General features: G+C 40.8%; 1 protein-coding gene across 7 annotated transcripts in view; it reads right to left on the reverse strand.

Moving 5' to 3' along the window:
* The window catches only part of BTBD7 (BTB domain containing 7), a 109011-nt gene that overhangs the window by 61340 nt on the left and 21709 nt on the right, over positions 1-25962 (reverse strand). For 6 of the 7 annotated variants that reach the window (XR_007357142.2, XM_048853258.2, XM_075129839.1 and 3 more), the window contains 2 exons: positions 18542-18729; positions 12272-13351 (listed from right to left, as the gene is read on the reverse strand). Coding sequence is in view for 6 of the 7 variants with exons in the window: in XM_048853258.2 (XP_048709215.1) it covers positions 12272-13351; positions 18542-18623 (1162 nt within the window). In the remaining variant the exon portion in view is untranslated. Of the gene's footprint in view, positions 1-12271; positions 13352-15129; positions 15184-18541; positions 18730-25962 lie in introns of all 7 variants that reach the window. The other variant, XM_075129840.1, reaches the window with a different exon arrangement.

The raw sequence follows: 25962 nt of genomic DNA on the forward strand, positions 1-25962 counted from the left end.
ATACAGTACAATAGGTGGAGTTTTGCTTTGATTAAAATGAATCCTGTTACTTGTGTCATTGCATACATATAATTAGTTATACTTTTCCTTGATAGGTATACAGTCACACATTTAGTGTGCTAACTAGAATAACTATTGTTCTGAATCTTACAGATACCCACAGAAAGTCAGTCAAAATGAAAAAAAGGAACAGCAGTCTGGAAGGCTATTTTGCAAGTTCCGGGTAGCCTCCGTTGTAAATTTAAGATGTTACTGAGTAAACTATGGTTCTTCTACTATGTTTGAAGTTTGAGTCTGTAAATCGGAATCAGGCATCTTATAATTATTTTACACTTACCGTACATATTTATTCCATAGGAAAATGAAATAATTAATGGAACATTAAGAATGCACCATTAAGCACAAAGAGGCCAGGAAATACCGGTGTTAAAATCGCAATATACAGTATTACCTTTTTTTCCCCCAACAGTCTTAATTTATTACATTACCATATACTATTTCTGTAGCAAGTTATTACATTTTTTTCATTCTTTATGTGCCTACACTATATTAATATTGTTCAGTATTGCTGACTTAGGCTAAAGTTTACAAAAATGCCAAAGGCTCTCTTCATGAGGAAAAAAAGATATGTTCTTTACTCAAGTTAGTTAACTTGAGTTAACTAGCATGAGTAAAATCCTAGTGAGATAAGGCAGTTTGTAATTTTCACACTAGTTAACAAGTTGAGATAAACACTAAGGAGCCACCAAGCGTTTACCTGGACCTGGACCCTAGGATTTTAATTGTGTGAAAAGTACAAACTTTGTTGTCTTCATCAGAACTTAGCTAAATTTAGTTAACTAAACTGAGATCCAGTTGAGTAAAGAACATGTCCTCACTAGGAAGAAAGGTGTCCTAGGAGCCTAAGTCTCATTTTCAAAAATTACTTAGGATCCTACAACTCACTGAAGGTCAGTGGATGAAATGAATGCAGAATTTGACTCAATCTGAAATAGCTTTTACTGTGTTCTTTTCATAAAGTGAATTATTGACCCTTTGGCATAGAGAGTAGCATATAGTACAAGATGTTTCAAGTTATCTTAGATGATGGGGAAAGTGTGTAAGATATTATATTGTATTTACAAAACTATCTGATCATGTAATTAAAAACTGTACTGAAATACATATCCTCGAAGAGGAAGAATTAGGGTTGTGTGCACACAACTTTAATGCTGGCATTTCTTGACCATTTCACTAGTCTAGTTTATTAACAGCTTCTTGTAATATATAAATAGATTTCCAAGAGTGTTTTAGGGGGGTTGTTTTTCTTAAAAAAAACAACAACCCTGAAAAAGCTTCACTCTCCAGGACTTCAAATTTCCACTGACTTTCAAATGATTCCAAAGATACTATTTATTCCATAATCAGACTGCTTGGTGAGAAATCACTGAACATCTCTGGAACTCTATTCCATGCATCTTAGGTGCACCTCTCATACTTTAAATCTTTTAAACTTAGTATTCTTGGTCACAGCTTCAAATATACTAGATATGGAAGCAGAGAATAGTACACTACTGGAGATTTATGAGAACTAATTATGTGAGGCTAAAATATTACCCGTCTCCCTTCTTCATCTTATACAGTGATCATTGGAAGAACCACTTACTATTGTGGTTACCCTTAAAAAAAAAAAATCTGCACTGTGCTAAAGGATTTGATAATCTAAACACACCCATCTTTTTTTCTTGATTAATAAAATGCATTACTTTTCCATTTAACCGAGATTATACCTTTTCACACAAATCTTGGTATCAAAACATTGATAAATGGGAAATATGAATTTCTGAGTACCACAGAAATGCAGGGAAGGAAAGAGATCATCCAGTCTGGTCCCCTACACTGAGAAAGGATCAAGTATACCCAAGCCATCCCTCACAGGTGTTTATCTAACCTCCAGTGATGGGGATATCACAATTTGGGGCACCAAAAAAAAACCCCCACTAAATTTTGGTACAATCCACTAACCTGAAGCTACAAGTGGCAAACACAAAATTTCTACGAAGTTCAAAGATATCCAGTTACTGGGAAACGTCTTAAAATAGCACTGGACTTTTAAACTTAGCATTGGGACAAGTTAATACCTAGGATTACTGTAACTGAAGTTGAGAAAACATGTTTCCACTTTCCAGCCTAAAAATTTACATTGGATAGCACTTTGCATTCACTTTTCCCCTGTTTATAGTCCATCTCCCCTCTATACTGTTTTTTCCATTGCAAGAAAAAATTTGAAAACAGAAAAATATTTTTGTAAGTCTTCAGAAATTGGCATAGGTCTTTAGGAATAGGGTAAAGCACATAATTTACTTTTAAATTATTATGAAACAGAAAAGTTTTCAAGATGACTGTGCCCCAATAAGGAATACTTAAATTAAACCCAATAATTTAAAATTATCTATATCAACAATGCCACCATCTTCATGAAAATGGAATAAAAATATAATTAAAGTTGAAATTCTATCATCTTTAGTTGAAACAGTTTAAAACACGCTGGGCCAAAAATGTTTCAGTTAAAAAAAAAGTTAGCAGAAGTAAAACAAAATGTAGGTAGTGAGTCAAATTTTAGTTGTTCTTCAGTTGTGTCACAGAAACACCTAATAGAATCATTTCTCTATGCTCACTATCAATAATTCTCTCTCAATGTCCTTTTGTACTCAGTTTCATGTCCAAATATGACAGTTTATCAATTTAAAAGCTGATTTTACTCCTGAGGGAGTTCTGTGCCAAAAAAATTAAAAATTCAGCAAATTTTGTCTGTCAATAAATAAATGTGGAGGCTCCAGCATGGCAGTGGAGAGCACAGGCCACTAACTGCACAGAGGTGGGAGATCACCGTGCAGCCCTTCCCCCGTCCCTCAGGACACTCATTCAGTGGTGAGACTGCACCTGATCCTGACACAATGCAAAGGCCAGACCTGCCGCAGAAACACCTCGGGGCTCTGTCCCTTCCTGCCAAGCACACTAGATGTAGGCAGGCAGGCTCAGCCCAGCAGCATCCAGGTGTGGAGGGGCTTAGTGTGGGGAGATCTGGGTGCGAGATGATAGGGTTCTGTGTGGGGCTATCCACGTGCGGGCAGCTTGGTGAGGGAAGCGGGGGTGAGGGAAACTGGATAAACAGGGGCGTCCAGGTGAAGGAGGTTGGGGCTCAGCAATGGGAGTCTAGGTGTGGAGGGCTCAGCAAAGGGATGTCGACTTGGTGGGGCTCAGTGGGGTGGGGGCCTGGATGAAGGGGGCTAGTCAGGGTGGTCCAGGTGGGGTAGGGCTTGTTCAGGTGGGAGTTCGAATGCAGGGGGGATGGGCGGTCTGTTTGCAAGGGTGCGGTCCTGATGCAGGGAGGTGGGGACCTCCAGATGCAGAGGGTGAGGCTTGTTGGGGTGTGGGGCTTGGCAGCACTATTTGGGTATGAGGTGGGTCCAGATGCACAGGGGCTGGGCAGACGGGGGAGCAGCTCCCTGTACAGTGACCCCTCCTCCCGCCAGCTGAGGAGTGATGGGGCAGGAAGTGCGTGGGGGGGGCAGAGCTTCCTGCAACTGGAGAGGTTTCTGGGGGTGACTCTGACCCAGCCCTGGCCACTCCTTACAGGGGAAGAGGAAGTCCCATCCTCCCCAGCCCAGCCAGAACTAGCAGCTGAGCCTCGTATAGGGTAGGAGCCACTAGCTGCCTCCCCCCAGTGATTTCTCTCTCTGCTGGCTGCTCTGGACGCCCAAAACAATGCACCCGAGCTGCTGGGGAGCAGTGCATGACCACTTTTGCGGCATCCCTTTGCTTTCCCCATCAGAAAGTCAGTTTTCTGTGGGGAAACAAAGAAATCTGCTGTGGACACAAATTCTATTCATACACAGTGGCGCAGAATTCCCCCAGGAGTATAATTTATACATTCGTGATGTTTACTGAGCATCTTTAAATTCCTCACTTTCATTTGTTGGGAATCAGACTTCTGATTTATTTATAAAAGAAAATAGCACAATCGTTCAGTGTTTAAGTGCTTTATTTTCAGCTTCTAGTTCCCTCATTAATATTCTTGAGAGCTAATCCTTTTGCCAGTATGTAGTGTGTGTACACACCTCAAAACTCAGTTTTTAAAGGTTCTACACTTAGAAGTAGACATGAAAAATGATAAAAAAATGATTACCTATCTTTCATAACTTGTTCTTTGAGATGTGTTTCTCATGTCCATTCCATTCTAGGTGATTCACAAGAAATATCTGTGGAGGTGGGCTCGGAATTCACCGCTTGGCAGCTTGCTGTACTGCTCTACCAAAGCCAGCATTGTCCCAGGCCTGCTGGGTAAGCGCATAGTGGGACGTGAAGCTATGGACCAATGACCAGGTGGCCGCCCTACAGATGTCCTGGATAGGCACTAGAGATGAGAGCGACAAGCCCTGAAGCTTGAGGTGTAGGAGGTAGTCTAGAATGACCTGCAATGCGGCTCGCTCAGGACAAACTCCCTTATCCACCATCAGCAGGGGAAACGCTTCCATTTGGCCAAGTAGGTGGGCCTGGTAGAAGGCTTTCTACTCCCCAACAGGACTTGCTGGACGTTGGATGAGCACTGTCATTCTTGCGTGTTTAGCCACGCAGCAGCCAAGCCGTCAGATGAAGTGCTGCCAAGTTCCGGTGCAGGACACTGCCAAGGTTCTGGAACCACAGGTCCGTCCCGAGTGGCGTCCGGAACTGGGTCGTCACCAAGAGGTCCAGCAGTGTTGGCACGGCCACGCCGGCACTATGAGGATGACCTTCACCCTGTCCTGCTTGATTTTCATGAGGACCCTAGGCAGCAGCAGCACTGGAGGGAAGGTGTAGATCAGAGCCCCCAACCACGAGAGCAGGAAGGTGTCTGACAGAGATCCCCTTTCCCTGCCCTGGAATGAGCAGAAGACGTGGCATTCCTGTTCTGCCTGGATATGGATAGGTCCACCTGGGGAGTTCTCCACCTGTGGAAGATAGAACTGACCACATCTGGGTGAAGGCACCATTCGTGGTGAGATGACAATGTTCTGCTGAGGTGGTCCACCCAAGTGTTCCTAGCCCCTGGGAGGTGAGTGGCCACAAGATGGGTGTCATGCTGCAGCCAGAAATCCCAGAGCCAGAGCACTTCCTGATATAGGGTAGACGACCTGACTCCCCTCTGCTTGCTGATACAGAAGACGGTGGCTGTGTTTTCTGTGAGGACCCGAACTGCCTTGCATGAGAGGCCCTGACCTCCCTGACATTGACGTTCAGGGACTGATCGTGACTGGACAAATGGCCTTGAGTACTGAGATCACACAGGTGGGCTCCCCAACCCAGGTCCGAAGCGTCAGAGACAAGAGTCACCAATGAGATTGGGGCTGCGAAAGGGACTGCCCTCCAGCACTGACACAGAGTCTTGCCATCAGGTAAGGGACGACAGTACGCTGTCCGGCACCCCGATCACCCGGTCCGTACTGTGCTGGTTGGGCACATAGACCGACACCAGCCATGCTTGTAGGGGCCTGAGGCGGAGGCACGCATGCCTGACCACGTAAGTGCATGCTGCCATGTGACCCAACAGTCTCACACACATGTGGGAGGTGGTGAGTGGTTGGGCACAGAGACAAGATGAGGTCCACTATGGCTTGGAACTGAGCCAGAGCCTTCCTCCTCAAGACTCGAGTACTGCCCCAATGAATTCTATAGGTTGCACTGGAGTCAGGGTAGTTTATTATTAGGCCCAGGTAGCAGCAGGTGGAACATATCAGACTGAGATGCCTCCGCCTGATCCGAGGACTGGCCCCCTATCAACCAGTCCTCAAGGTACAGGTAGACCTTGACTCCCCGATGTTGCAGGTAAGCGGCCGCTGGCGCTGAACACTTTGTGAACACTCTCCAGGCCGACGAGACACCAAAGACATCACTGTGAACTGGAAATGGCGCTGGCCCAACATGAAACTGAGGAAACGCTTGTACCCCGGGAATATGGAAATATGGAAGTATGCGTCCTTTAGGTCTAGGGCGGATTATCAGTCTCCTGGATCTCAGGAGGGAATGACGGAGGCCAGGGAGACCATACGAAACTTCAACTTGAGAGACTTGTTGAGGTGGCACAGGTATAGGATAGATCTTAGGCCCCCTTTTGCCTTCGGAATGAGGAAGTAACAGGAGTAAAACCCTCTTCCTTCCATTTCTTGTGGAACTTCTTGCACTGCCCCTAGGCTCATGAGGTTTTCAACCTCCTGAACAAGTTGTTGCTTGTAAGAAGGATCCCTGGAGAGGGATGGGGAAGGGGAATGGAAGGATTGGTCAGCTACAAACTGCAGAGTATAACCCGACAAAACTGTGTCAAGCACCCAGCGGTCCAAGGTGATATGGGACCAGGTTGACCAGAAAGGACTGGGGCGGTTGAGGAAGACGGAGAGCGGATCCGATGCAGTGACTGGGGCATCATCCTCGGGCACACCCTCAAAACGACTGCTTCTGGGTGCCTTGGTCCCTGGAAGAACCAGGCTGAACAGGTGGATGAGATGACGGCAGGTGGTATCACTTAAAAACAGTCTTTGTCCTTTTTGTAGGAGCCAGATCCAGGGGTACGCCAAGACCTCAACAATGGTGGAGGGGGCGGAATGGCTTTCTGGCCCGCTGAGGAATATTAAGGCCTAAGGAGTGGAGGGTGGCCTGGGAGTCTTTAAGGTCATGGAGCCTAGCATCAGTTAGCTCAGAGAAGAGCCCCGTTCCCTTGAATGGGAGGTCCTGGAGGTTGGATTGCATCTCCTGGGACAGCCCATAGGTCTGTAACCAGGAGCTATGCCTCATGGCTATTACATAGGTGAACACCCTGGATGCAGAGTCTGTGGCATCCCAGGGCATCTGGAGGACACCCTTGGCTACCGCCTTGCCCTCATCTATGAGAGTGGTGAACTCCTGCACCAGATCCTGTGGGAGGCTCTCTTTGAACTTGCCGATGGAGTCCCACAGGTTGAAATTGTACCTGCCAAATAGGGCCTGATGGTTAGAGACCCTAAATTGGAGCCTTGCTGTGAGAGACAGAGCAAAAAAACCCAAAACAAACCAAAAAAAACCCCAAAACACAACTTTCTTCCAAATACGTCTAGTCTCTTGGAATCTTTATTTTTGGGGGTGCCACTTGCCTGGCCCTTTCATTGGCGGAAGACACAACCAGGGACCCCACAAGAGTGGTGTATAGGTATTCAAACCCCTTGGTGGGAACACAGTACTTCTTTTCCGCCTTCTTGGATATGGGCAAAATGGAAGAGAGGGTCTGCCACACCAACTTGGTGATCTTCAGGACCCCTGGGAGAACGGGCAACGTGACCCAGGCTGGAGCAAAGGCAGGAATGAAACTGAAGAGGTCCTTGGGCTCCTTGACCTCCAAGTTCAGGTTGGCTGCCACCTTTTTAAGGAGGGCTTGGTGCTTGGTGGGCTACCAGTTTGTGAAGGCCCCACCACCACCTCATCCATGGATGAGGAGGATGACTGCACCACCTCGGGATTACTGCTTCAGATTGGGCCTCTTGCTCCGATGCTGGCTGTGCCAGAGGTAACTTGTCCGATGACACCTGGGGAGGAACTGTGGGAGTACGGTTCCAGTATTGCCACTGGGCGGGCTAATGCCCCATACTGGTACCACAGGCACCTTGGCAGGCTCCCAGCTGGGAGATGATTCGTCCCGTACAGGGGAAGGGCTAAACAGTTCATCCAACCCAGACCACCGTCCTTCTGGAGACCAGGGCAGGGCTGTGGAAGCCTGAGACTGTTGATTGACTCTTGTCGACAATCAGTACAGGGAAAGTGAGGGCCAGTTCCTGCCTGAAGAACGGTACCGGCGACTGGTGCCATGACCAGGAATGGTCTTGCATCTGAGGAGACCAACGCCTAGGTGACATGCGAGGCGATGGCGACCAGCGCTTTGGCAATTTCTGGCGGGAGGACCATTGATACAGAGAATAGGGGGATCGACATCGCAATTCCGGAGTCCCGTGTCTTGCTAGCAGAGACCGTGGCTTCAGAGATCTGGGCCTCCTGGCCAGAGACCGGGGTTGCAGTACTGGGGTCCTTGGCCATGGTGAAGGGGAACACCACCTACAGTCCGGGGGCATTCCACTGCCTTTAGGGGCAGTCCCATCATAGGCTTGGTCATCTGAGCTGGTGTCTTGGTGGAATCCGCCATGCGGCCAGGTGTCTGTTGTGCCAGTCGGTCTAACTGTTCTTCTGGCCGCTGGGCCCACCTCAAGCACAGATGGCTCTGCTGGGATCCCCTACCACTCCCTGGAGTCGGAAGTGGGTCCCTGGCTGGTACGCACCAACTGGTACCCATGAAAGCCTCCGTTGCAGGCATGAGGCCTAGCTCAGGTCCTTTGCCTGAACTTCCCTTTCGCGGTGCCTGCAGACCAGATGACTTAGACCACTTCTTCAATACTGGCGAGGGCTAACAGTGCTGGGTGGAACCTGGTGCCGGCGGTGCACTGCACGCCAACACTGAGGTAGTAAGCGTGGAATCCGAGTGAGAGGGTTCTGATGCTGGGCACAGAGCAGCCTCCATGAGGGGGGCCGTAAATCAAAATGTCCTGCTCTTTTTCAGTTCAGGGATGAAAAGTTTTGCAAATCCAGCACCTGTCATTTCGATGAGACTTTCCCAGGCACTTCAGACAACTGTTGTGAGGGTCACTGATGGGCATTGGCCGGCTGCACTTGGAACATGGCTTAAAGCCAGGGGAGCGGGACATGCCCCGCTCCAGGACAAAGTCCCAGCTGGGACTCTAATTACTAAACTACTACTAAAACACTTAACAGCTAACTAATCACTGACTAAATAACAAAGGAGAACAATCTGAACAGTGAAGAATTGCTAATGCTCTTGCTAAGCAAGACCAGGCACTCCAACCAACTGTCAAGGCCGGTCAGAAGGAACTGAGAGGGCATAGGGCTGGTGGTGCCTGATATATCGCCGCATGAGAGTGCCACTCCAGAGAGCACCACAGCTGGCTCTACAGAAACAACTGTACACATGGGCGCGCACACCCTAGAATGGAACTGACATGAGCAAGCACTCGAAGAACATGTTTTCACTATTTGCTTTCAATTCATATGCCAAATACTCCAGTTTTTAGATTGTAACAAATGTTACTGCGTACAAATAAACTAATACCTACTACTTTGATTAGCTACAGTTGTATATTTTGTCACATTTTACTTATGACCTAAAACCTGCAGTTTCATTTCCTTAAAATATGTTTTATGTTATTTGTCAAGTTAATTCATAACTGCAATATAAAACAGCAATACACAAACAATTATTGATCTGAAAATTCCACTATCAAAATTTTGAAACCCAAGGAGACCTCAAGGGATGGTGGCACTAAAGCTCTCTCATCATGACTTGGAACATACCTCTTTAGTTCCCAATTTCATCATCATCATTATTTTGCTTTGCTTGCAAGATGGACATATATTGCTCTGGTACCTTCCTTCTTATCATCATAGAGATTCTCATTTGGACACTGACAAAATTCTTATACAAGAGCAATGGACTAATCAACTTTCTGATGTAGTTGCTAAACTGACAAGCCAGGAGATTATACAGGTGGTTTTCCATGTACTCTGACACCTTCAGAGTAGAAGCAATGATATTTCTTATTGCCAAACACACATTTCACATTCCTCGACTGTAGAGGTTACAGAAAAGTGTTTCATTACAGTTCAGTTCATTCTACATTTCATGGTTCAGACACATTTCTAGTAATATTACAGGAAAGAAAACTCTGCAGTAGCATTCTTCAAGAAACATGCATCCTTCATGTTTCAGTAGTTCTTATGTCAGCATCAAGAACTGTTTCACAGCCTTCAATACTATTACCTACAAAATGTTTTCCTGATATAGTCCTCTAGGAAAGGGCACAAACTACTTAAACAAGTCAACATCCCACATTTCTGTCTTCCACAGTTCAATATCACTCTTACAGTAGCCCATATAAGAGATGATCTTCCTCCAGTAATTTCATCTATTCTTTAATACCCACATTGCAGACTAGAAAGATTCTGGCAGTGTCTGTTAAATAATCTATATTCTGTAAGTTTCCTAAGCTATCCAAGTTTCTTGTTACAGTTAGGAAATATCTGAAGTGCAGATCTACTTTGAAAAGTGACTGTTTAAAAAATGGCATAACAGTACTGTATGTCTCTAGATAGTCTCAATATATTCCATTACAAATCTGCCAGTTTACAAGTAAAATTATGTTTTTTTTCTCTACAACTGTCAACACTGAAGACAAACTGAGTTCTGAATGTCATGCTATGTTCTCTACTTTATGCATCATTGTCAATAATAAAGATGCCACAGGACAAATTATACCCTCAGTTATACCTACACAATGCCTGTCCAATGTCAAGCTGGGTAGGAAAGGGCCTCCATGAAAAGGAGAGGGGAAAAAAAAAAAAAGGTACTCAGGAGGAGGTCTGAGCAATGGTGGCCTGAAAGGACAGAGATGATCTTTTCTCCCTCAGACAGGGAGATTAGAAGCACTGCGGTTGCTGCTCCATGCTGTGATTCTCCAGCAGATCCAAGCTACCTATATACTTGACCTGCCATATACGGCATCTTCTGTTCAAATTCATTGCAACATTATAAGGTGTCCCAGATAAGAGCATACAAATTGCAATATTAGTCTAGAATCCTGCCTCTGACAGCGGCCAATACCAGATACTTCAAAGGTACAACTCCCAGAACGCATGACATGGCAGCACCTTAAATTCAAACAACAACAGATAGTAAGGGCCAACACCTGACCTCACCAGAAGTCTGCAGGTATACTGGAGCTGTCTGCATTATCTTCACAGACATAAGGACCAACAACATAAAATGAAAGCCCAAATTATGCATTAATTGATTACTCCCTAACCACCACCCCATTTGCTTGGAAGTGTCCTACTTGTCAATGATTAAATGATTTTTTCAAAACCCAGAAAAATGTTTGCAGCTAAAACCACTTTTTATTCCTGTTATCCACAATGCCCAACATTTATGTTTCATACATTTTGCTTTATTTCATTCTTCTTCTTTGTATTCAGTGATATTTCTCATTAATCTAACCTTGAGAGGCACTAGCCATCAACTTCTCTCCTCTGAATTTTTATTTGAAAACTTTTTGGAAAATTGAAAAATTGTTTAAATATCCTTTCAATTATCAATGTATCTTTACGAATTTAAAGCCTTCCATTGCTCTGAACTTCCCCAGTAACACGCAGAAATCATGTAATCTATTTTGCATAATCTATATAGCCAATCATTCAAAGTTATACATCTTAACAATTTACATCCTATTATGAAACTCGGAATATTTCTTCTGTCTCAAGATGAGGCTTAACAAAGCTCACTAATTTTCCCGTCTCATGTCATTTACACCCACAAATGGATATCTGCCTTCATTCTTTTTCAAACAAGTGAAAATGTATTTCATTTAAACAAGTAAGCCTATGCTAACAGTGAAACTTAATATCTAGGCTCTTATATCATGCTTTTCACCCACAGAGTTTAAATATTTTATAAAGGAATACATGAAATTATCCCCAATTTACAGATGAGTAAGTTAAGAGACACAGAAAGATGAAGTGATCTGCGCAAGATCACACAGCAACTCAGTACCAACACAGCTCATATTTTCCATCCACTGGACCTTGCTCCCTCCCTTGAAGTGAAAATATTAAACAAGGTTTAATTCAAGACTTACAAAAGTGACTAGTGATTTTAGGTGCCCCACTTTTGGGGTGTTCTAGTTGAGACACAGTAAAGGGCCCTGTTTTTCAGGTGCCATTTCTCAAAGATGTACCCATATTAGCACACCCTGACTCAAAAGTAGATCAGAACAAATGAGCCATGTCTTTCTGTAGTGTCCTGGCTTTTGGTCTTTCCAAAATAAGTGGCTATGTTATGGAGACAGTGTGGCCTAGTGGCTAGAGCACTGGATGGGACTTGGGAGACATGGGTTCTATTCTCAGCTCTGCCACTACTGGGTGACATTTGGGCAAGCCATTCAAGTTTTCCTTGGTGCCTTGGTTTCTCCATATGTAAAATGAGAACAATGACACATACTGTGTAAACAGTTTTGAAATCTACTGATGAAATGTGATAAATAAGAGTTAGTATCTAATGGCATAATAAAACTCAAGTGTGACTGGGAAAACGTTTTCAAAAACTAAAAGGAAGAAGCAGTTTAACCTTGTATTCAATCTGAGGAGCTAAAATGAACACAATATTACATACCTTGTGCAAGCATGTTAAACTCCAAAAACAGTGCTATGTGATAAAGCTCCATAGCTTCTTCAGCCCTAGTCATGTTTAGTTTTCCTGCTACAAGAGCCTGAACTTCACTTAGACTCCCCACTGAGGGGCTGCAGTGCAAAACTGAGAGGTCCACCACATCTGTATACATACAGTTTAAAATGACCTTGGCATATTTTTTTGGTATGATAGATTCATCCAGTATAATTCTAGTTGGAGTCCGCAGGGTTCGGTCTGTGATTTCTTCACCAGTTCGTATCCTCCTTTGCAGTAGGTGTCGAAAAAATGGTGACCGTGATGAAATAATAGCTTTGTGAGCTCTGAGCTCTTCATCTAAACAGTTTGGACTTCCACCAAATGATTCTACCAGTTCAGAGTTGGATGAAAAACTAAGAACCACATCATAGTAACACATATAATCAAACAGCCCACGCATATCAACATCTAAGGAATTTGGTGTTCCAAATTCTTCACTAAGCTGGACAAGGATATCAACATTTTGGAATCTCGAATCCTCCATTCCAAACTCTCCTGTATAAAGGTAGTGTAACAAAGCAGAAAACATAGGCATGTCTATGCCAGCTGTGTTGATATCCATTATTATCTCTGCTCCATATTCTGGTGAGGAAGAAAGCAGTGTCTTAAAAAATGGACACCTTGCTGCTAATATCGCACGATGCACAGGGAAGCAAGTTTCTTGAAATATTAAGTCTACATCAGTACAGTATTTGTACTCATACAAATCAGCCATGTCTTTCTGTAGTGTCCTGGCATCTGGTCTTGCCAAACTCGCTTGTAGAGAAAGTTCCTTTAAGGCTGAAGTTCCCTCATACTCTTCTACTAATGCATTGACATCTCTAACATCCCAGCCTGAGAGGAGCTCTCGCATCTGCTTGGCATGATCAGCAGACCGGCTAGATTTCCGACGCTTAATAAATTTCTTTTTGAGGGTGGCAAGGCCAGAGCTTTTCTTTTTCTTGTCTTGAGGTTTCTCATGGCCATGGTCAAGGCTATACAGTTTTGATTCACAGCCATAACCTTGATGAGAGTAGGATGATGTTCCTGAAGATGAAAGGAAAATTTAATGGGATTAAAAACATTTGAAGAAAAAATTTAATGCTGAACCACTGGTATCTTTGGTTAGATAAAGATTAGCAAAATGTCATCACAATTTACATAATCTTCCCTTCTCTTTACATCAAGTTCTTTAAATAGGCACTAGTCAGATTTGCAAATGAATCACTGTAGGTTCATTTATTCATCTCAGAGCAATAGCCTGTAGCACAGTTTTGCTAACCAGAGGCAAAAGAGTAATAAAATGATCCACTTTTCCAGAGTAGATAATAAATTTGGATTATCTAATTCTAAAGTTCACAAATACAATATGGTTTCCTGACCCCACCCTAACGCACTACATTGTGAGAATCCATTTTAATTTAAAACAGATGTTTTGACTGCATTTCCAAACTGTATCTACTGAAAAAGGCATGACCAAACTATGCTTTTTGCAGATTTTTATTTCATTTAACAAATTTTTAAAATTTTGTTGCGACCCATGTGTTGGCCTCATTTTACTTATAAACTCCAATCTCTGAATACACTATTGCAAACATGGCAAAAAACACACCAACGAAAGTCTTATTTTTTCCAGTTGCCATATGACAGGTGGGAAGAAGATTTCACCTAAACCAAACAAACCTTACATGGGGAAATACATTTGTCTACTTTAGAAAGGCAGCAGATATAATCTAGCAATTACAAAATAAATTCCAAAATGGTTACGGTAACTATGCTCATTTAGAATAGTATTTTTAATAAAGTATTTTACATGTCTATTGATATTACACAGTGTGGGTCTATCTTTTTCAGTCTGCAGATTCACTACACCACCTCTATTCTCAACTAACTCTAAGCCTCTGTGCCCTATATAAACTAAAAGTTTTATTATAGACTTTATAACATACATACTTTATTGTACATTTCTCTAAGAGATCTTTATTATTTTAAGTAGGATTGAGTGATACTCATGTTACAACATTACCATGAAATTAGCCTGTGAAAACACAGTGTACTTATATAACTAATATTGTAGCATTTCACATTAAGCCACGTGAACTGTGAAAAGCACAAACTCAGCTGAAACCACTTTTTAGAACCTGGTGGACTGTGGGAACAAATAATTTTTCTGTAAATTGTTGACTCACTGTCACCAATGCAAATGGCTATGTAATTCTACCGGTTTACCTGTTATGCAAAAGCAGTTAAAAACTCGCCCTCCATTTTATGGGATTTGCTTTACTGGTTCTGTAACACTTTGTGGATGAAGGAAGTGTCTCTCCCACTGTACCCAGGTTCATTTAAATTCTACCAGACCAGGGAATGCATCCAGTTTACAGTATGAGTAACCAGTAAAATTATCTAAAGATTATTTAAATGAAAGGCTAAGGACAACTCAAATGATTGCAAGCCAAAATATCCTACTTCAAAATTCCAAAAACAAACATCCTTTCTCCCTATGTTTTATTGTTCACTGATCTCCCCATTGCAATATCTTTATTTGTGCGATCTTTATATTAGATAGAAAGCTTGGAGCAGGATTCTGCTCTTATTTTCTATCAATGAAGTGCCACCCACACTTGCGGCACTATGTAAATTATAATTCCATAAAATACACTATGTTAAAGTGCATTTTCCAAAAAAGGGACATGCAAAATGTCAAAAGACTTGCAGAAAAATTAAAAGTACTTAAGTTGCATTTGATAGTTCTGTGATCCCCAGGCTCCAAAATAATATAAGATTACAAAAAGCACCTAAAATAAAGTAAAAAAAAAAATGCAGACCAGGACTGCAGAACTCTCATCCCCTCTTCTCTTTCACTTGCACCTGAATCACCACTGGAAATCAAAACATGGTTCAAGTTAGCATGTACTAGATACCATGTACAAGGTATAGACCCTAACTGTAATTAACATTACAGTATTACCCACAATAATGTATTCGCCTATCTATTCTGAGAGACTAATAGTACACTATTATTTTAATAACTGTATGTCACCCAGGTTTGAGCCAGTGGGAAAAAATGAGAAAGCCTGAAGATATAGATGGGTCATTGTTGTAATCTAGCAGCATTTAGCAGCTCAGCATCTCTCTGCAAAACACTATTTTCAATTAATGTCTCCGTATGCTGATTTGATTTTCTTCTTAGTGCAACAGTGGGAAAAGAAAATTAAAGAATTTATTTTTCCCCTGTGAGACACTGAGTTGTTAAGTGCTGTGAATTTTAAGATGACAATAGCTTCATGCTCCTCACTTTATACTGGTCTTTGAGCAGAAAAACATTTCAAAAAACAGATAACTGCCCTAAGAAACTGATTGGCCAACTGACACTGAATAATAATAGGATTTATCCAGTCCTCCGCATGCCTATACTTTTTCAGAATGGAACTGTAGAACTATATTTAAAAATAAAACCTTAAACAGGCATCTCACCACGGTAAATGGTATGAAAGCCTTATTCTGAGTTTTGTAAGCAAAGCAGTTACAAAGATGAATATGTTATGTTTAAATCTTTAGTGGAACAAACGTATTCTCACAGCAGCAAAAAAAAGGGTGTACCTTCTATTTTATGTACTCTCTCTTTATGAGCTGCAAGTGACTTTAGTGTTCTTGGAAGAAAGTGACTAGCAACACAAGGCAGGCACCATGAAAATACTCCAACTGCTTTGCCAATCAGTTTTCTCAATTTGTAGCTATCTGACTATATCTATACTAGGACGGTGGTATCAAGTTTTAATGGGGAATAAATAGAGTCTAAGATAACATGATTTGAACCTAGATCCCCAGAAGTAAAAAGCTAGTGTATACAAAACCACTTTATGACCTTGTTCTCATATATCCAGTTCTATTTTTAGAAAGTAAATAAATCTCATGAATAGAAAACAAGTTCCATACACAATCACCGTCTAGAAAAGTGATGATTTCTAAGAATAAATACTAGTTATTCGATCAACTGCTGAAACGCTCAGTAACAGTCTTAGTCTGTTTGAGCAAAATATCCGTTTTCCTCTGTCATGGAACCAAAAGAACGAAGAAATAAGAATCAAGACGACAAAAAGGCAAGGAGACAAGATGGGGGGAAAAAAAAGGTAGGGAAAGATATTAGGGGAAAGGCCCTGATAATCCTTATTTATCCTTCTTATATAGCATATATAATCATGGTATTGTAGGGTTTTAGGCTGGGATTTTCAAAGCAGCCATAAGAGGACTGGGTGCTTAACTTCCATTGATTTTTACTGAGATTTGATGCCCTATTTCCCTAGGCTTCTTTGAAAATCTCAACCTCAATTCTCACTGGATAACTTGTGCGTCGCTGAAATTTAGAGGTGACAACAAACGTTGGTATCTATCTTAGGGTTTTATATTGCAGCCCATCACTGCATCTTCCACATATAATTAATAGCAATAGCGAAGTTCCTAGTTAACTCCATGGAGTCTCTGGCATGTCTCCTTTTCAGGGTAAAACTGCTTGGGGTATGATCTGGTTGGCTTGTTGACTGATTTCAGGGTCAGCTGTTTGTGGGGAGGGTTGCAGCATTTAGGTAGATAGAGATATCAATCTTGTGAGTGTCATTCTTGCAATGGTGGAAAGACTTTAGCTTGGGATTGTAAAGGAAGATAGCTCAATTTGTTTACCACTGCTAGTTAATCAGAAATTAAAGGGATATAAGTGGAACACTTAAATTTTTAAAGCCTTGCAGGAAGTAATGTCCCATACTCTGTAGGCACTCAGGTGATACTTACTACAACAGTTTTCTTGGCATCCTAAGGTGAGTACACACACAAAATGGAGAGTCTACTTTGGAGATAAGCAATATGTAATGAAGATTGCATCTACTCAGATTTTCAGTATCTTCTGGTGGATTAAAAGATACATACTCAAAAAGTATTCGCAGATAGCAGATGCTTCTCTGCTTAGGACATATCTGCACTTTCAGTGATGATTAAATATAGAACAGGAGTACCTGTGGCACCTTAGAGACTAACAAATTTATTAGAGCATAAGCTTTCGTGGGCTACAGCCCACTTAATCGGATGCAGAGAATGGATCATAGAGTAAGAAGATTATATATGCCCACGAAAGCTTATGCTCTAATAAATCTGTTAGTCTCTAAGGTGCCACAGGTACTCCTGTTCTTTTTGCGGATACAGACTAACAGCTGCTACTCTGAAACCTGATTAAATATAGGAATAACATTGCATCATGATCATTGGTTAACTATTGATTCCACATCACAAGTCAAAGCACTCAAAAAAAGGAGTTTTACATCTTACATAACTATGTGCTTACATTACAATTTAGGATTTTAAATCTCAACAAGGGGTAATCCAAGAAAATAAGTGGTAGCATAAGAACATTTATGCTATATACCATTACAAGAACAATCTTTAGGCTGCCAGATTTCTGAATAAGTTTTTTTTTTTTTTAAAAGATGCCATCAGTGAAACCACTCAGCGTTTTAATTTTTTGTACTATGGTTGTGTTTAGGGGTTCCCATTGTGAAACACACAAAGATCTTTGGTTTCAGAGCTCCTAAAACACACAAATTTCTGTTTAAGTGATTTTAGTGCTGCTGGAAAATAAAGGCCTCTGTTTATCAAAAGAAAAATGTAGTAGGGACAGGAGGATGAAGTTTCCCAGGTTGTGCCCGAACCATATACTGGAGTGATCATCTCTATGGGGGAGAAAGTGATTCAATCTCTGGGTAGACAGTGTCAACAACACAGGAAAGAGGACATGGGGGGAGAGGGAGGAAGAGGAGAAAGAGAGAGAGGGGAGGTAGGAATAAAAATAGAAACATTTTAATTCTATTAAAATATGATGCACAGAGCTTTCTGGAGCAAACAAAGTAGAAAAATGGTACATGTACTGTTTAACAGGTACCATCTGTCCCTTATAAGCAAGGACAGTTGTCATGAATGGTTGAGATCGTCCAGAGAGCCAACTGTGATGGTGGTTTTTAATCACATAGATATCTGTCCATTAGGAACTGGAAACATCATCAACTCATTTTGCACATAGGCCAATTAGTTATTAAAAAGTACCAAATTTCACACACTACTGAGCTTGAGTGGATTCAAACAGGTGAAGATGATAAAAGGCTCTGCATCCCACTACCAATACTGCAAGCAATCCAATACAAGCACATACAATACAGTAAACGTTATAAAAATGGCAGGAGAATTGAAAGTTACCTATGAATGTCTGTTGTGCCTGCGAATTTCCCCCTACCCTTGGGGAACACGAATGAGGGTAGTTAGATGCATTAGCACCCATTTTCTTTAGTCACTCAGGCATGCCGCCTGCTGGCTCTTCAATGTATAATTCCACAATCCATTATAAACCTTCAATCCCCGATCCAGCAGACTATGTTCTTCCATTTCTAAAGAAAAAACAAAAACACAACAATAAATTATTTAGTTTTGTTCATTGTTCTCAGTAGTTACTCTAAAATATATTAAATTAAAAAAGTTGATTTATGTTCCTAATCGGACATCCTCAAGTACAATTTTCAAGACAAAAAGAACTTTAAAAAAGTGATCATCCCATGGATGAAGATCAAAGAATATTTTTCTTCCAAATTATTCATATTAATAATGCAGTTGCATGTTAAAATCGCCAAGTAACAGGATAGTTGTATCATGAACTTTTAGCTCGCAAGTTTACAATTATGGGCTTGCCTATACTATACTGATAATTAAAGCAGCAAAGCTTTAAAGTTAAAATGACAAGAATTCCCTTTAAATGTAGGTACAGCTGTCACTGTATGAAATTGATTAAACCAGGTACAGCTTCTTCTGGTTGGGAAAGCAGAATAAACTATCCTAGTAGAATGCAACTTTACACCATTATAACTGCATCTACACCAGAACTTAAAACCATTATAAGTGTAAACTCCTAGCTTACAGTAATAATTTTCTAGTGTAGACCACCCCTAAAATTTAGATAAATTTGTTAAAAGCAAACCAAGTCTTCACATAAAATAAATTCCTTATAGAAAGTATAAGGTGTACTTTAATGTCAAAAGGTAGTTAATCATGTACAAGTAAATATTGTGAGGCACATGGTAAACCAGGGAACTCAGCACCAAAGACATACAGCACAACGATTCATGTTGTATGTATGGACCTTAGACCAGGAGTCCCCAATGCGGTGCCCACGGGCGCAATGGCACCCATTGGGACAGTTGAGTGTGCCCACAGGACGCCGAAATGCCGTTGTGGAGCGAGGCCACTGGAGAACCACCCGCCGAAATGCCGCCGAGAAGCGTTGCCATTTCTTGGCGACGACGCTTCTTTCTCCTGCCACTTCTCGGCAGCGGATGTCTGGCGCCCACCTCAGTCTTCTGGGAATAGGAATGTGCTATTCCCACAGAAAGGTTGGGGACCTTAGTCCATCCCGTGCTTTGCTGCATATTGGGCTACCCACATTTGCCATCTTTGCCTGTCAACTGCCCTTCTCTTCAAATCTTCCCATTTCATGTTGAGGTGCTTGATGTAATTCAGAACTGTTAGTTTCCATGTTATTCGCGATCTTCCTCTTTTTTTTCTTGCCTTTTCTGGCTTCCATTCAAGGGGTGGCATTTGGTAAGCATTCTTTTTCCATTCTCAGCACGTCCCAGCCACTGATGTCTTCTTTTGTAGATTACTTGTGAGAGAGTGCCTTGTCCAGTAATTCTTCTGACTTCTTCATTCCTCTTCCTCTAGATGTTATTCCCAATATTCTTCTCAGACATTTGTGATGAAATGCATCCAGCTTTTGCATATCTTTCTTGGTAAGTTGCCATGTCTCACTGCTATATGATGTGATGGCGATAACTGCTTTGTACACATTCAGTTTTGTCTTGTGGGAGATATTTTTGAGTTGCCAGATGTTTGAGTGGTATAGAGAAAGTAAATAAGGAAGTGTTATTTACTCCTTCTCACAATACAAAGAACAAGGGGCCACCACATGAAATTAATAGGTAGCAGGTTTAAAACAAACACAAGAAAGTATTTTTTCATGCAACACACTGTCAACCTCTGGAACTTCTTTCCAGAGGGTGTTGTGAAGGCCAATACTATAATGGGGTTCAAAAGGGAGCTAGATAGATTCATGGAAGATAGCCATTGATGGACCTATTAGCCAGGATGGGCAGGAACCGTGTCCCTAACCTCTGTTTGCCAGAATCTGGGATTGGGTGACAGGTTATCATCAAGTGATCCATGCCCTATCTGTTCATTCCCTTTGGGGCACCTGCCATTGGCCACTGTCAGAGAACAGGATACTGGGCTTGATGGACCTTTGGTCTGACCAGTATGGCCATTCTTATGTTCTTCCAAATGCAGCATCTGCCTTCCCAATTCTTCTTATTTCCTTAGAACTTTTATCATCTTGGCTGATGGTATTTCCAGGGTATGTAAAATTGTTCATCTTCTCCCGTTTCTCTTCTTCAATTTTGATTTCTGTCCCTATAATTCCCTTTAACATGACTGTACATTTCTTTGCATTGTATCTTCTCCATTACTTTTACTTTGTTTGTACATTTTTGTAGTCTGTTGGCAACTTCACTGATAAGAGCAATGTCGTCAGCAAAATCTAGATCAAATAGCCTTTAACTGTTTCATTTTAGGATGTATGTATCACTGTTCCATTGTTTTATTCCATAGTCAATGACTAGCATAAACAAAAATGGAGACAGGACACAGCCCTGCCTTATACCTGTCTTGATACTGAATGGCTTACTCAAACCATTTTCCATTTTAATGCAGCATTTTGAGTTGGCGTAGAATGCCTTCAAAATGTTAACTAATTTTGCTGGAATTCCATATTGTTCCACAATTTTCCACATATTTTTCCTCTGTTTACACTATTGAATGCCTTTTGAAAGTCCACAAAATTGATGGCAAGACTGCCTTGGAATTAAATTGTGTTCTCAATAATCCATCTCAGGGTGAAAACAGTGCCTGTGCACAATCTCCCTTGTCTAAAACCAGATTTTTGTTCACGTAGAGTGGTATCCATCTTTCCTTTCATTCTGTTCAGGAGGACTGCTGGTAATACTTTTCCTGTGACTTTTCCTTACTCCCCTCCAATTTGAACAATTGTTTAGATCACCTTTCCTTGATAACTTGATGATGATACCAAGGGTCCATTTTTCCAGCACTTATTCCTCCATCCATATTTTGCTGCATAGCGAATAGATGATTGATTCCACGTCTTTGCCTCCATATTTAAGCATTTCAGGATGAATGCCATCCAAACCAGGTGCCTTGTTGTTTTTCAGCTTCTGCAGTGCTTTTTTCAACACTTCTTTGATTTTTACCTCAGATACATCTATATCTAGGTCCAATGGTTTATCATGGTTACATTCTAGTCTTGTAATTGGTTCTGGTTGGTTTAGCACTTCTTTGAAGTGTTCCACCAATCTATTTTCTTGTTCCTCCTGTGTTTTCAAAATTTCTCCTTGTTTCCCTTTCATTGGGACATTTCTGAATTTTGATCCATATCCTGTTAACTGTTTCAGGATTGTGTAGACTGTTCTTGTACTGTTTCTTTCCCCTGCTTCTTCAGCTTCACTAGCCTTACTTTCTATCCAATTTCGCTTATCTTTTTGCATTGTTTCTTTACTGCTTTGTCTATGCGTCTATGTACAGGCACAAGCTTATTTACATTCTCCTCTTCTCAAGAAGATCTGTTTAGATTTGTTTTCAATTTGCAGTGTTAACATTTTATCACCATAGGGAACAGCCTAATTGTCAACTGAATATCAGCAGCTTAAGGTGCACATCCTCCGCCGCAATGAAAACACAGATGCATGGGATGGAGGGGATTATGTACTTATAATGTCTAAGTTGAAATATGTCTACAAAATTCCTTATTATAATAGCCCATGAACCCCAATAAGGTTTAGGGACCCATTGTGCTAGACACTGTATAGAAAGAAAAAAAGACAGTCCCCTGCCCTAGAGAGCTTACAGTCTGAGGGTTTAATCTTCATACAAAACTTGTACCATTTTAACTATACCAGTATAACGGTTCAAGTAGTACAAACCCTCCCCCCCCCATAATTAACTTTTGTTCTGTTGTTCAACCAACGTTAACAAGTTGCATTTAAATGTAAAAAGTCAGATAACTGTATTTAATTTTAACACTGGCAAACAGTACACATTTTATTCCTTTAAATCATAGAAGACATGACTTTGAGGGTAGTGACTTTTGTGGTAGGGAAGGGGAGGTGGAGGATATTCTTTCTAGTTAGAAGGCTTTGGACTTGGGATAGTAAGTAAGTTTTTCAATCTCTGTACTTAAGCAACAGGAAAAAAACTGTCTCAAACAGCACAGGGGCTCAGAAAAACCTGTCAAACAGAAGATGACAGAATGAATTTTTTTTCTGCCAACTCAAAAATTTGGTTTAATTATAAATAGATTTAGTTTCTATAAAGAAGATACTCTTGTTTTCTTGAGCTCTCTATTCAACAACTTTAGTGTCTTGCAGGATACATAACTAAAGAGCAAAGGTTACAAGGTACTCTTGTTTCTGTTCTTAAATATCATGAAGTGACTGTAAAGCTGTCACAGCTACTGACAATTATAAAGTAATTTAATTTCTATTCCCTCAGCCCTATTTTCCCTGTGTGTTAGTTGTACTTGGGGATTGATCCTCAAAAGTGCCGAGTACACTCAAGACACAGTGAGTCAATGGAAGCTGAGGATGCTCAGGACACTTGCAGAAGGCACTAAGCACCTCACAGTAACCAGTCCTTAAACTGCAATTGACTGAAATCTCTTGGTATAAGTTTCTTGGGCACCCAAAGTCCCCACTGAAGTCAACGAAATATCTGGATGAGCAAGATGTGCAAGTGGCCCATAAGTCTACACGATATAATAGAATTCACAAATATTTAAAGCTGCTCAAGTGTTGCATACATTCAGTAAAAATTAGTTGCTAAAACTTCCCAAATTACATTAGATGAATAAGCGAATTTCAGCCAGAGACGGATTACAAAAATATTAGATGCTATATATTCTAACTACTATTAATAATCAAAGTGAATCCTTTCAACAAATCTAGAATATCTAATGTGAAAAAGTCCCCCAAGACGATGTAGGCTGTGTCAAAACGGTCACTCCACAATAAATAAAATTCCATTTATATACGTGGGATTTCAGCAGGGGAGGAATTTAGTGAAACATTCAGTAAAATATGCTTTGCACAACCTTACCAAAACCTCATGCTTGAAAGTCTGCTGTTTTATCTCCTTTTTAGCAGTCTCTTTGTTCTTCTTGAAGTTGCTTTCTGGTGTTGCATGGCCATTTCTATGGAAACCATAGGAGTTTCACCAGCCACCATGCAAATAGCACAGAGATGTATGTGGAAAGGGATGCATATTTGTAATGTTTATATTGAAAGAATTCTTTAGCCAAGATATAGATGTATGAAGGAAAGTGTAATTAGAATATATTTAAATTATATACATATATTTAATTATATCTTATAGATCAAAGTTAAAGTTATCGAATGTTCATGTCAGTACGGGTCATTAACTACATATATGAATTGTAAGTGTAATGGAATACTTCTGTAAATTTTAATTGATTGATATTTTCCTCCCCCTCATATTTTGAAAGCTTGTTTTTCTTCTATATATTTCTTCTGGAATTGGAGTTATTGGCAGAGAATTATGAAACGTCCTACTCTTAAAACTGAACAGGCTAGTAAATTACTTACAGAAACATGATGTGCTTTTTATGTCTACAATTTAAATCAGTGGTTCCCAAACTGGGGTTCATGAACCCCTGGGGGTTTGCAAAATGTTACAGGGGGTTCTTTGGAAAAAACTCCCTAATGGTGGACAGCTATCCCGAGGGACCCCAGGCAGTCCGGGGCCAGCAGCGTGGAGCCCCTGGACTTCCAAGAGCTAAGCAGATCAAAGCAAGCATATCTATCACACTGAGGAGATTTAAACTTCAAGACTCCTTATAAGAAATGGAAAGGGAGGTGGATATTTTTTGCTGTTTTTAAAATTAAATAGGCAGCTAGTATTGTTTTTAAAATTATTACGAAGAACACATTTAAACTTTGTTGCAAAGTGCGTGGTTTGCCTGGACGGCTCAAGACCTGAATGCTTGTGTAGGAGGAACTCTTTGAGTTGGCTTCTTAAATCCCTTCCTGCTGTTTCACATCTGACACTCCTTGATGAACCATAGGAGCCTTGTCTTATAACTGGCTTATTCAAAGTGATACAAGCTATGAAAGTGAGGTCTTGGAAGAATGTTGCTGTTTTCATAATGTAATAAAAATACTGTAATGATAAACAATTAATAATAGTGTGTAATAAGCATGTCATAAAAACAAGTTTTATATTTCCAAGATCACTGCTCTTGTCATTTATACTCAGGTAAAGGAGAAAATCCCTGGAAATATTCATTTTTAGGAGGGGGTTCACAAAACTTGACATTTTAGTGAAAGAGGTCCACAGGTTGTTAAAGTTTGGGAACCACTGATTTAAATGAACACATTTTACAGAGAGAGCAAAAAAGAGTTCACAGATTATAAGGCCAGATGAGACCATTGTGATCATATCGTCTGAGCTTCTGTTAAAATAAACAGATTGAGCTCCTTGAGTCTATCATGATAAGGCAGGTTTTCCAAACTTTAATAATTTTTGTGGCTCTTCACTGAACCCTCTCTAATTGAAGAATATCCTTCTTGAATTGTGGTCACTAAAACTAGACATTCTATTCCAGTAGTGATTGCATCAGTGCCAAATACAGAGGTAATATAGCCTCCCCCTATTCCTACGCAATAGCGCTGTTTATAGCTCCAAGGATCACATTAGCCTTTTGGCCACAGTAAGAACTCATGTTCAGAGTTAGGAATACCAACTGCATAAATTACACATTTGTTTCTTATTGCTTTTATCCAGACTAGGGACACTATAGTGTTTGGTCACCCAACCATTCCTTGGACTTAATATCAAGTAACAAACTTAGTTAAAACATGAAAATGGAATCTTAGACAACCAAGAAATATCACAGCGCTGTGATTATACCATAAAAACAACTGTACACAGTGTAGTTGTAGACGTGTTGGTCCGAGGATATTAGTGACAATGTGAATGAGGTAACATCTGAAAGGCAAGGTCCAACCATAAGTATGTCAAATATTTACAAAAAAAGAACTTTACAGACTGTGCAACAAAACCAACTGAAGGAGATTTTGGAAAGGCCCAGTCAACTACAGGCTGACACTACTGTTAATCTCAAAGAAATCTGGCTTGATGTAGTTAAAGCATTTGAACACAATAGTAAAAAAACCTAGAGAAACTACGGAACCTTTCAATTACCTAGCCTGACCACAAATATGAAGGTCCTAAGTTTAGGGCAAAAGAGGAAGAAACATAGCTGATGGAAAGTAATCTTGACTTTATCCTTCTCATTTAGCATTAAAAACCTGATAGTCTAAATCTATAGCTCCAAATCTGTGCTTGCAAAGGAGGCTGTTTCACAGTTCTTTGCATCAAAACAGTGAGCAAAAATCACAGTAGAAAGGACAGTTAAATTTACATTTCTGACCATTTTTAAGAAACCGGCACATTCAAATTAGCTTGGTCAAAACTTCATACTAGGCATA

The sequence above is a fragment of the Caretta caretta genome, chromosome 6 (genome assembly GCF_965140235.1).
Source record: "Caretta caretta isolate rCarCar2 chromosome 6, rCarCar1.hap1, whole genome shotgun sequence".
NCBI lineage: Eukaryota > Metazoa > Chordata > Testudines > Cheloniidae > Caretta > Caretta caretta.